This window comes from Brugia malayi (assembly GCF_000002995.4).
Source record: "Brugia malayi strain FR3 genome assembly, contig: Bm_v4_Chr3_scaffold_001, whole genome shotgun sequence".
In the NCBI taxonomy this organism is placed as follows: Eukaryota; Metazoa; Nematoda; class Chromadorea; order Rhabditida; family Onchocercidae; genus Brugia; species Brugia malayi.
Window position 1 is genome coordinate 10,038,015 of NW_025062477.1, and position 12,196 is coordinate 10,050,210.

General features: G+C 29.9%; 2 protein-coding genes across 3 annotated transcripts; both read left to right on the forward strand.

The window, feature by feature from the left end:
- Nucleotides 1-2,736: 2,736 nt before the first annotated feature.
- Bm3606 (Uncharacterized protein) lies at nt 2,737-4,878 on the forward strand (the record flags this gene model as incomplete). The annotated part of the gene is made up of 4 exons (XM_043080724.1): nt 2,737-2,883; nt 3,547-3,651; nt 4,410-4,610; nt 4,693-4,878. The coding sequence occupies 4 exons, from the start codon at nt 2,737-2,739 to the stop codon at nt 4,876-4,878; spliced, it is 639 nt and encodes a 212-aa protein (XP_042936658.1).
- A 2,818-nt stretch (nt 4,879-7,696) lies between these two features.
- On the forward strand, nt 7,697-8,954 carry Bm2340 (Uncharacterized protein; the record flags this gene model as incomplete). 2 transcript variants are annotated; one of them, XM_001901470.2, is made up of 5 exons in its annotated part: nt 7,697-7,882; nt 8,084-8,188; nt 8,289-8,489; nt 8,664-8,747; nt 8,853-8,954. In XM_001901470.2, the coding sequence occupies 5 exons, from the start codon at nt 7,697-7,699 to the stop codon at nt 8,952-8,954; spliced, it is 678 nt and encodes a 225-aa protein (XP_001901505.1). The 2 variants fall into 2 exon arrangements, with proteins under 2 accessions (XP_001901505.1, XP_042936659.1); XM_043080725.1 differs by having other exon boundaries at nt 7,838-7,882.
- Between the last annotated feature and the right edge of the window lie 3,242 nt (nt 8,955-12,196).

Below are 12,196 nucleotides of genomic sequence, written 5' to 3' on the forward strand. Positions count from 1 at the left end.
GTAAGTCCTTCATTAACAGTGCAGCTGTGCGCAAAGGGTGTAGGCGAGCCAAACCTATGAAGCCTATAAAGCTGCACAGAAAATATCATAGCGATGTCTGAGTAGTCTGATGCTCTGAAACCTTTACGCTAAAGCCTAGGCTACCTCAGTTTTTTGCTTTTCCCAATCTAATTGCAACCTTTTTAGTTTGTTTCACACTTGAATGACTTTTTTTAGAAGTTTACTTATTAATAAGTTCACTGAAGAAAGTGACGACACAGTCGTGTTGCACTATCACATAATTTCGTGAAGCATTCTCATCAGTCAATGCAGTTATGGCACATTAAGCATTAGCAGCCAGTGAAGCCTATCAAACAAGTAAATCTATAAGGCTAAAGCAATGAAAGCATACACACAACAACATCTCTGGCTTATTCTACTTTCAACATTCCCTCTCGAATTTGTTTTTTGGTGCTTTTAATGCTTCATACTTTCCATTGATCAAACTGTCCACGTGAATTCATCGTGTTATTCGATGATAAAATAGCAGCGAAATTTAAAAATGTGGGAAAAACCTGTAATTATAGTCTTTCACTTCCCATTAATAAAGGTAAATCTCGCATAAAATCATTACCTTTGGCAAAGTTATCATTATTATGATCATTTTCCTCATTAATTTCTCTCGTAAATAAATTAATACTTGGAATGGTCTAAATTTTAAGTTTAACTATTATCGAGTGCCCACCTAATGTTTCTTCAATAACTCACAGCTTAACTTTTTTAATCCATTTCATTGCATCTGATATCTCGAATTATTTATGTTTTATACAGTTTTATCACCAAAGTGTTAAAAGTAATTTGCTCTTTTCATATGTCATTCATGTATCAAAAGTAAAATTTCATTTGACGTATTTTTATGAGAGTGAAACTACACATAACACCTTTTTTTTTATCAGACTTTTTTTTTATCAGATCTGCATTCAGCGTCTAAGAAGAATAACTTCGGATTTAGCAATCTGTTTGCCATATTTCAAATATTCTCTCAATCTCTTGAGAAGAGATGCTAATAAGAAAAATTCCCAATGCCACCCAAAATTTCGCAAAGTAAGTGATTTTCAGAGAAACAATGCCTTTAGAACATACTTGGAGTAACCCTGTTGCAAGTAATTTGGAATTTGAGACTTTTATTTTGGAATTAGCATTTTATCGTTCTGATTGAACATTACAATACTTTTTTCTTATTTAGAGTTAACAAATAACTTTCTTTCCGTGCAGACATTTCATATTTAGATGAAAGTTATTCTCGGCCGTCTAAGTATAGAAGTGTAAAAGCTAGTGAATACTTACAAAGTAACAGCTGATAAACGTCGCTTCAATAATTTTATCATACTGAGAACATTCCGGAAATATGCGGATGGAAATATGTCCATGGGAATTCGTTGTTGATTGTTAGTTTTGATCATAGACATATAATCAGTTTTGGATGACTTCAATTCTTGATATTTTTTAGAAATTTGGCACCTATTCCTTTTCCTTCCTTATCCAATTTTTCTCTTTTGAACTTAGTTTTCTTTTGTTAAGTTATAACATTTGCTGATAAGAGACAACTTCTTGTTTTCTTTACAAAAACACAAAAAGTAAAAAATTCATTGGAACGGACAAATTTGAAAATGAATTTTGTTTTCTAGCATTACTTTATTTTCAATATCCTTTGATTAGATTCTAATCGTTTCAGTTAGACGTAGGCCAAAGAGCAATGTGTGTTTGTCATCTGAAACTAACATATGATATTAAAAATGGATATTTTGTCAACTTTTTTTCTTGTTTTGAATGTTTTATCTTCCTTAAAATTAAACAATCATCTTAGTAGTGAAATAAAAAAAAAAATTATTTCTTGTCCTATCCTTTGTGAAATTTCAAAATCTTCCTTAAATTTATGTTCAAATGTATGCAAAAATTCAGAAACTTACAATGATTGAGTTAATTGTTCTTTTTTGATTTTACTAGTTATCATCCATCAACAATTTTTTGAATTACTATCAGGTTATTTGGACAAATAAATCGTAAGGTTACTTTGATTTTATAACAGCATCATGCGCGACTATAGTCTTTTTTAAAGAGTAAACAAAGTGAGCAACGAGATATACCGAATTATCTGGAATGACAAATATACAAAAATGACAAAATCAATGATCCTGGCTATTATTATAGTAAATAATTGAGAAATCTTGTGCTCTCATAAACAAGAAATCACATTTTAAAGAAACTTCATTTTCAATTCCATTCTTATAATCACTTATGATTATTAATGATTTGATTTGACAGTATTGAGAAATATAAAACATAGGGGAAATGATAAGACAAGCGTAAATGTCATTGATATTTACAAATAATGCACAAGATGGCAGTAAGATTATAAACTATTTCAACTTTTTGCATTTATAAATTTCTCTAGTGGCAGAGTTCATGTTATACGTAATACGTCAAACGTGGTGGGTTTGCGACAGCACTTTGTTTTCATTTCCATCTGATGGATATTGTTGATAAAAGAGAAAAAATGAGGCATTTCACTTCATTATCATAATGCATTCAGATTGTTTAGACAAGTCGACGAAATAGCTAAAATTGCATAGCATGGATGTTCCATTTCCACTGAAAATTTATTTTTTTTAACTGTACCACAGACATATTAACGAACCACTTAGAATACATTAGACCATTCCAACATAAATTAACGTTTTTATTTTATTGGAGATAATGCAAGCGGTATCATATCAGGTTAATCCGGAATATGCCAAATTATCGCAAATAGTTCCCGGTCTCTTCATATGTGGTATTAGCGAATTAAATCAACATAACATTGAAAGAAATGGAATAACGATGATCATTAATGCAACTGATGAAGTTAGTTGTACTTCGAAAAATTTTTATGAATCGGAAAATTGTAAAATACTTCGAGGCTTGTCAAATTATTTTTTAAATTTCTCAGTTGATGATCGGTGAAGAATCAACAATTATGTATCAAAAGGATGATCGAGTGGCAAAAATGCTTAGTATTTATTTGCTGTCTGATATTGGACGACCTGATATTCTTAGTACATATGTTAAATAATTAAAAAAATATTTTATAACCTCTTTAAACTTTTTCTTGAATAAATAAGCCCATTGTTCCGAATGTTGAAATTTGCTGAAGGCCATGCAGTATCATAGTATTTAAATTTTCCTTATTTTAATGTGTTTAAGTATTAAAAGCAGCAATATAATCAAGCCTTACCGATCTTTTCGCATGAAACTAACCTAAAATAATTTTGTTTTCGTTTGAAACTAACGAAGAAATTTTACACTTTCCGCTTAATTCCCTTGTTTACCACTCTTTCAGTAATCACTAAACTGTTTATTCAAACATAAGAAACAAAAGATTTTTTCCCTTTAAATAATCTCATACTTCAGTGACCAATAATTGGCGGAATGATTTGGTTATTTAACTTGAGCACTCATTTTTGAAATTTTTATGGATCGATGAAATTTATGAAATTCCTTGCAATGTGCAATTTTTATACTCTTCAGGTTCCTAATTTGAAAACGTTGGGAAACATTCTCCGTATAAAATTATGGATCAATGACACACCAGAAACTGATATTTACCTTCATCTTGAAGCTGTTAGTGATCAGGTTGAGTAGTTTTCCACTTTTTTTCTTGTGAACGTCCTTTAAAAAAAAAGAATAAAATAACAATTTTATCCTAATTCAAAAATTCCTAGCTTTAATTCGTGTGGAAAATGCATTAGCTTAATCTTTAGTAATTGAAGTACTTAATTTTTAGTGACAAAAAATAAAAAAAAGTAGTATTTTTTTTTTAAAAAGTCTAATCTTTAATAATTAAAAAAAAAAAAAAAAAAAAAAAAAAAACGAAATAAAAATTTCTAAAATGGAAAAAAAAAAATCGTACAACTATATAACTCCGTCGTTCCTTACAGCAGTAATGTCATTTTCGCAATTGTCTCTGAGTATGAATTGAGTAGATTGACTATATAACCACAGCTTGCTAACATATTCATCTATTAATAAAAAAAATTGCTTCAAATAAAGCTGATTAAGACTACAGTGAACAAATAAAAGAGTTATGGTTTGAGGGAAATATTTTAATTAATTCATTGTTCTTTTTTGAAAACCTGTATTCAAAGTTCGACGTGATCTTCTTGTTTTTACCCGAAATCTATTTTGATATCGATTAGGATATATCAGAAAGTAATCACAGTGATAGCATAACCTAAAAATTTTGCTCTCGTGATTCAACTTGTATAAGATAGTACCTCAGTAATAATACTGTCCCATAATGATTTATCTTAGTGATGATCGTTCATCAGTGTTGACAGTTTTGAATGACTTCATTTGTTTCAAAAAATCTTTGAGAAGTAAAACAGTTGCAGATAGAAACAGTTATAGTCGATGGTGGAGCAGTGCTAGTTCACTGCGTCGCGGGTGTCTCACGATCAGCCACGATTTGTCTCGCTTTTCTTACCAAATATCGATGTCGATCACTTCGTGATGCTTACTTCCTGATGGTTTCTAAAAGACCTTTGGTCAGACCTAATATCGGCTTTTGGAGACAACTGATCCAGTTTGAACAGGTAAACAATTCGAAGTCGACATTTGTAGAGTACAATCAAAAGAAGAAATTTACAACACACCAAATTTTATGAAATTTTTCAGGAAATCAAACATGCTCCAGCTTCAGTAAGAATGATATATGACGAAGCTCAGGCCGATCATTTGTTACCTGATGTCTATTTGGAGCAGACAGTCCGACCTGTGAAACCTTTGTGGATAACACTTTCAATAGCTGGTGTTTTGTCGCTCTTCCTTAGTATGCTAGCTCATTTACTTTCAACTTTTTAATTTCTTAAATCGAAGTGAAATTTCTTTCTTGAAGCTTAATTCGTGCAGATGATGCTTACATATATCAAATTAGAGCTACAGTTAGCAACAGTTTTTAGATCTTGAAATTTCTCATTCTTTTCTTGATTCATAATGAACCACAATTTGTCATCTATTCACAATATCGACAGATTAACAAATAGATTCAACATACTTTCTTTTCAACAATATTCATTTATTTATTAGTTGCGAAAGGTTTTTCAAAAAAAAATTTAACTCAAATAATGATACATTAAGGATGTTTTTACTCTTAAAATAATAAGAAAACTGTCAGTGAGTTAATATTAAGTCATAATCTAAATTTCAGGAGAATTCCATTTTAATGAAATCTGTTCTTTTTTTGATTGTAGAATATATTTTTAAGTGATAAAAATTCGACCAGTCCTGATAATTGTTTATGAAATATTCCTACGAGCATTTTATCAAAAATGAACCACCTTCCTCTCTTGGAAAATTTCAAGAGATTCCTAATTAATTAAACTGCGAATTCCATATTGTTCTCTGATGTTTCATTCTAAATATGACTTTGATATTCAAGCAAAGATAAACTCAGCAAAACTTTCCGACTGACACTTTCGTCACATCATAAAATTTCCGTACAAGAGTAAGAAGTATGCAACAACGTTTTTTTTACGGTTTAATTCAAATGTGCTTTTGTGTTATCTAACAATCGTATGCAGAAGAATCAGTTGCTTATTTAAGTTTGCATTATTTGCAAATGAAATTATCGATTAAAATGAAGACGTTGTCATTTTTCCAAAGAATTGTTCAAATTTTCTTCAAATGAATTATCGTTCATTTTTGCTACTTTATTCTTTAATCTTTGTTTCCATATGTATTCTTTCATTTTATATTATTGATACTTTTCTTGACATTCAGATGGAAAAAGTTTGTTTTCTTAGATTTCTTGTAATTCTCCTCACTTAATCAATATCATTTCTATTTCTCTTTGTCTTTTCAATTCAAATTCTCTTCGTTTCTAATTTTTTTTTCGCAATTCTTTTACTAATTGCTGCTTTTTCAATTTGGTGATATTTACTCATAATCATTTCTTTTATGGACTTATTTAACAGGTATCATTGTCTTTATCATAATTACGTAAAGAATGGTGTCAAGAAATATTTTTAGACAATCATTTTTGTCAAGCTTTTTTTTTTTTTGGAGTGAGAATAATAATGAAAATTCTTTCTTCCCTTAATTAAGAAAATCAAGCAAAAGATATTCTTACTTTGCATTAAATTATCAATTGTGTATGAGACCATCATCTTCTGTCTTTTGTCATATGAAATGCAGCTTTTCTATTAGGTTTCAGATTTTTCCCCCCTCCCTCTAATATTGTTTAAAATATTGAAAAAATGCCATTCCAATCTGTTTGACATTAAAAACTGCAAAAGCGATTTAATAAAAATAAAATTTTACTTTCTAAATCATTTTTCAACATTTGAAATGCAGTTCAGGATTTTTTGAAGTTTAGAATACATTCATGGCAGTTATCTGTTAAATGCAATAAAATTGAAACAAGAAGTTCAATTAAACAAAGAGGATACATTACATTAACAAAAAAAAAAAATGCAATCACTATTATTAAGATTAAAAAGAAATCCTTTGATTCCAATTCCAGTACTGATAAGCCTGAATATATAAATATTTTCTTGCTAAAATGAAGAAAGCTTTTAAACTTTAACTTATTATTGTCAACAACTATTGTAAGTCAAGGAATAATTAATTCATTTATCATAGATTGCATAAGATAATATTTTCGAATACCAAAAATTTTTTGATGCTTTTGTTACAAAATTTTGATATTAGTGGAAAAGCTGTATAATTTCATTGATTATCATTTTTTGTGAGACTCACAGCGAGGAGGACTAAAAATAGAGACTAGGGACTAGGCCTGCGTCAGTTATTTTTATTGCATTCTTGTTGAAGGTAAAAAATTGTTTAGAAGAAACATTCAGAACCCAGGAACTCTCCTTATACATAATTTATCTGTTATAATTTGAAGAACATCATTTACATAGAACACCTAAAGAAAAGCATACATTTCTTAGCAGTTCTTGCTGAGAGGAATATTTATCAGTTCACTTGCAGTACTGCTGTTAAGGACATTTTTGAAAAAAAAAAAAAACAAAACTTCGCTTCTCTTTGACTTCGAATCTTTCAATTTTTCTCCACTTTTCTTTCTCTGATTTCACTGCCTGAATAACAAGTATAATTGACCTTTTGAGTCTAATGATTACAATGAATCTTTTGTTATTGTTTTATTATTGGCCATTTCTATATTTAACAATGATTTCTTTTTACACTACATTTGAGCAATTTAACAAGTATTATACATTTTCTCATAGCATATACATAGCTATTTCTTCTTCTCTCTTTGTCTCAATAAAATCCGCCGAGAAAAAATTGTAAAATAGATTGAAAGAGATAGAGACAAGAGATGCATCAAACTTTCATCAGTTGTTCACATGAATTTATGATGTAATGTACTTACTGATAACTGATAATTGATAACTGACGGCTGGTTCACTCATTGACTAATTAGAACCAATAAGAGGTGGGTATGCTCCATTCCTAAGCCTTTCTATAAAATACCGAATGACGGTTAGTGCAGAGTTTATTTCGTTCTGCTGCAATGGTGAAATCTCTCAAATTCATTCCTCAATTGCGTAGTTTTTAAATATTTTTTCGCGAACAAAAGTATGTTAATTAGCTCTCTAAAAATGCCATATATTCACATTTCTTCGCCAGATTAATTTCAGGACTTATCATCCATAGTATGGTGGTCATAGATAAAAAAAACTGTCATGCTGTGCCCTTTGCATCATTCCAAATTAATCCGGTTCCAGAATATGATGAAATTACTGAACTGATCCCTCAACTGTATATTTGTGGTGCAAGCTCATTGACTTTGAATAATATGAACAAATATAATATTTCATTAATTATAAATGCCACTACTGAGGTTTGTTTTGAAATCAGTAATTTGCCTAAAAATTATTAGGGCGAAATTTTTTAATAATACATCAATTTTTTTTTAAATTTTCAAAAATGCAATTTTTCTTCCAAATTCTTGGATTCCTCAAAAGATTACAGACAACAATTTGTATTTTTCTTTGCAAATCTAGGAAATTTTGAAGGAGTATGAATGAAACTTTCATTATAGGTACCTAGTGTACGATCTCTTGGATCAATACCACGAATAAAATTATGGCTAGATGATACACCATCAACTAACATTTATCAACATTTCGATTTTATTAGCGACCAGGTGAACTTTCCTCCAACTATGGCAATGAAATTTTAGAACTGAGTAAACTATTATTATTAGTTACAAATATCAATGAAGTTTTCAAAAGTCTAGATTACAGATTGAAACAGTGATATCAAGTGGTGGTAATGTATTGGTGCACTGTATGGCCGGGGTATCGCGATCTGCTACTATTTGCCTTGCCTTTCTCACTAAATTCTGCTGCAAATCACTAAGGCAGGCCTATCAACTAATGGCTCAAAAACGGCCATTTGTCAGGCCTAATATCGGATTTTGGCGTCAACTCATCATTTACGAAGATGTATTATTGTAAAGCTGTCATTTCGAAATTATTACTAAAAAATTTATATCCAATCCATATGTGCTGAATTTTACTTAGCGCAACTCTTAGTTGTTTCCTCATGAACATTTTTAACACGAAGTTTTTAAAAAAGCTATTGAATAAAGGTTTCTTATTCATCTTTAACACTTGTAGGAAGTGAAGAATGGTGTTACATCGGTGAATTTTGTTCGAAGTAGAGAAGATCCAGAAAATGTTTTGCCGGATGTCTATCTACAAGTGAGTGGCCAGCTTTAAAAATAGCATTTTGTTCAGATTTAGTTAAATTCTTTTCGAAAATTTAAAAAAATCCAAGTATATTCAGTTGTCTATTTTTCATTACAGACGTTTGTTGAATCATGCAGAGGGTGGCGGTTTTCCAGTGATAAACAGAAATTTCAACCGATATTGGAAACGGTGTCGGAAAGCACTGAAGTACGAGCTTAAATCGCCACAGTCTTTTTCTGATAAACTTATGCACTTGGGACATCAATTTCCGCATATATCGGAAATTCAAATATTTTCAGTTCTAATTTTAGTCGATACAATGTATGACAAATCCGTTAATTCTTTTGCTTGTCTGTTTTTAGTTTTATAAATTTGTGCGAACATTGTGGCATAGGTGTGACCATCAATTCTAAGGCTTTACCAGTTGAATAAAATTGCATAGTGAACTATTTGAGATTTATAAGCAATTTTTTCACAAAAAAAAAAAAAATTATTAAAAATCAACTCGAACTCAATTTTACATCAAAAAGTTTCATGCGCACGATTAGAATTAATGAACTTGAAGCAATTATATCTATGAAAAATCATATTCCATTAAATTTACTCATAATTAAGCATCTAGTACTAGTGAATTTTGATGCAGTGTTGAATGTCATCAAATTCGTTAATATTGGCTCCACTTGGCTGACAAAAAATCATGGCGCATTTGTAAGTTAATAATTACTGTCCGCCAAAAGTTTATCCATTTTACGTACGGTAAGTTGACATAAGTTATTTTCAGATTTTTTGATAATCTATGAATAATTTAACAATAAATACGGATTTAATACTGGAAATTATAATAAGTTGTATTTATTGGTCAAATAAAAAGGACATGGAATGTTTTTTTTTTGATAAATTTAAAATGAATTTGGAAAGTGTACTGTAGAGTTAAAACTGATGAGAAAATGCAGACTTCAGCTTTTTGATAGTACTATTACTGTAGTGGAAAGAAGTGGAAAAAAAAGGAAAATGAGTCATAGAAAATAAACTGAGATGTATGGGAGAGATAAAAAAGAATAAGCGAAAAAGTGGAATACCAAAAATTAAGACAAAAAAGATAAAGGAAACAAGAACAGTTAATTTAAATTCAAACAGACAACTTAATTCTCTCATTCATTTTCATAAACCTTTATTGTTACTTTATTCATCAGTTCACTTGTAAAAAGCACGCTGAATGTCTTTTCCGACAGATAAAGTTATAATTAATTGGAGCTTAACTCATATCAAATCGCTTACAAACTAAGAGAATGAGATCAAAAAACTTAACGGAATGGTCATTTCTATGTCGCACCTTTTTATAGCATACAAGATTGTGTCCATTCTCATTTAAATGTCATATATCTAGTGAGCTAACATTTTGTGAAACATTTAGATGAACTAAAGAATTATTGATCTGCAATCTAATGCTAGTCTTTCAAAAAACGTTTGCTAATAGAATCCAAATAAAAAAATTATGGCTAGATTGCCTAACATAGTAAATCGTAGTTTGAAGATTTATTGGAAAATTTAGTTGACTCATGCAGTTATTTTTGTTCACGAACTCTATTATAAATTTATAAAAGTTTTACGAACTTTGAAAAACGAGAAAGAAAAGAAGGCTTCACTACTTTTTGGAACACAACACTTATATACACTTTGATTTGTGATATATTCTGTTTTTATTTAGTTCTGTTCATAGCAAAAAACCGGTTGTCTTCAAAATATAGCCCCTCAATCTGGAATTAAAACTGAAATGTAAAAAGGAGAAAAGTCTAGATGCCACTGTTTATAGCTATAAAATGTTTGTTACTTTTAGTCCAATAGTGCCGGAGAGAATGATTTAATGTATGTATATGAATAGTGGAAAAAAAGAAACATTTCACTTTGTTCACATCAGTTTCCTATGCAAATGATTCACAAGGTTGAAAATATTTTCCGCTGAACATCACGTGAATTTTCCCGGAAATTTTGGAGTCACATAATTGAAAAAGCGGTAAGTTGATTTATTGCTATGATTGCTAATATTCTTCTTTTTCCAGTGCTTACCCATTGGAAGTAGAATTATCGAAAAACGAAGGGAGAGGGTTAATTTCAATAAATAGTTGCTTATTGATATTAATCAATTGAGTCCATATCACAGCCGTCTGCTTCATCTTCTTCCACCACTTCAGCAAAACAACAATTTTTTTAATTTATTCTCAGAAATGTCCTACTTTACAAATAATGCTATTCCAGCTTTGCATTGTCTTTTCTGCAAACAACAAAACAATAGCATAAAGAAGTAGAAAGAGGAACAAGAAGAGAAAAAAGTGGAAAGGAAGAAAAAAGAAATGCAAAAAATAAAGTTTTTTCACAATAAGAGTCAAAAGGACTTCACGAATTTGGAAGAGATTTTTTAGCATCTGAAATGACAATTTTTATTTTTTCAAGTAATGTCATTAAGAAACACTTTTAGGCACTTCTTTCCTATCGTTGGAAATAGAATTAGTCCACTGAAAGTAGTAGAATTATCGAGAAAAGGTTAACTCTAATTGATAAAATAGTTTTTCTTTTCAACTGTAGAAAGTGTGTGCATTGCATTCTGTGTAGATATGATTAAAATATCTACGAAAGATGATGATATGACGCATTTGGGAGTACAACTGGATACAGCAAAATATTTGTTTGTTTTTAATGATATGCCTTTTGTTTCATTAAATACAAAAAATGATTATACACAAAAACATTTCCTAAAATAAGTTATTAGAAGCTTTTAATGAAATTGAATTTGTTATGCAAGTTATTTGTTTATTTGTAATGTTGTAGTGCTGAAAGGTATCACGTAATCAGAGGATTATGTATTTCAACTTGCCCAGGTAATATGATGATTTGTATATATGAATGCTAATTTATGTAATAAATCATAGTAGCATAACAATGCAATAGACTTTAGTCAATTAGAGAAAACATTTCTGTTATTTGTGTAACAATTCCATAGAAATTTAACTTTCATAGACTGAAAGAGAAAGTTGTCAAAATAGTTGGTAACGAAATAGAAATTCTGAACAGTTTCTGCTCATCCAAAGTTGGTTGAGAACTAAGGTGCTGAAAGCTTTTTTTTCCACTTCAGAGATAATAATTATTCACTGGCTTAGAGAAAAAATTATGGTGGATGATTAATCGGATCTTTTTTTAATTTATTAGGTCATCTTTCTGGTAGTGAATAAACTACGAAGTGTAAAGAACATTTCAAAGTACAGAAGATCGAAATAAGCTATAAATACTTGGATTAATATCTAATATTATCGCCGAAAGTTCTAGGAAAGTTAAATTCCTGATGTCATGGAAAATCAATCTTTTGGTTGTAAGTTACTGTGTTCTCGAAATCGGGCCTCTGCCGTTCATAATAAGGGATAAAATGAATAAAGATTCGGAATAACATTTTTCTGAAAATGTCAACC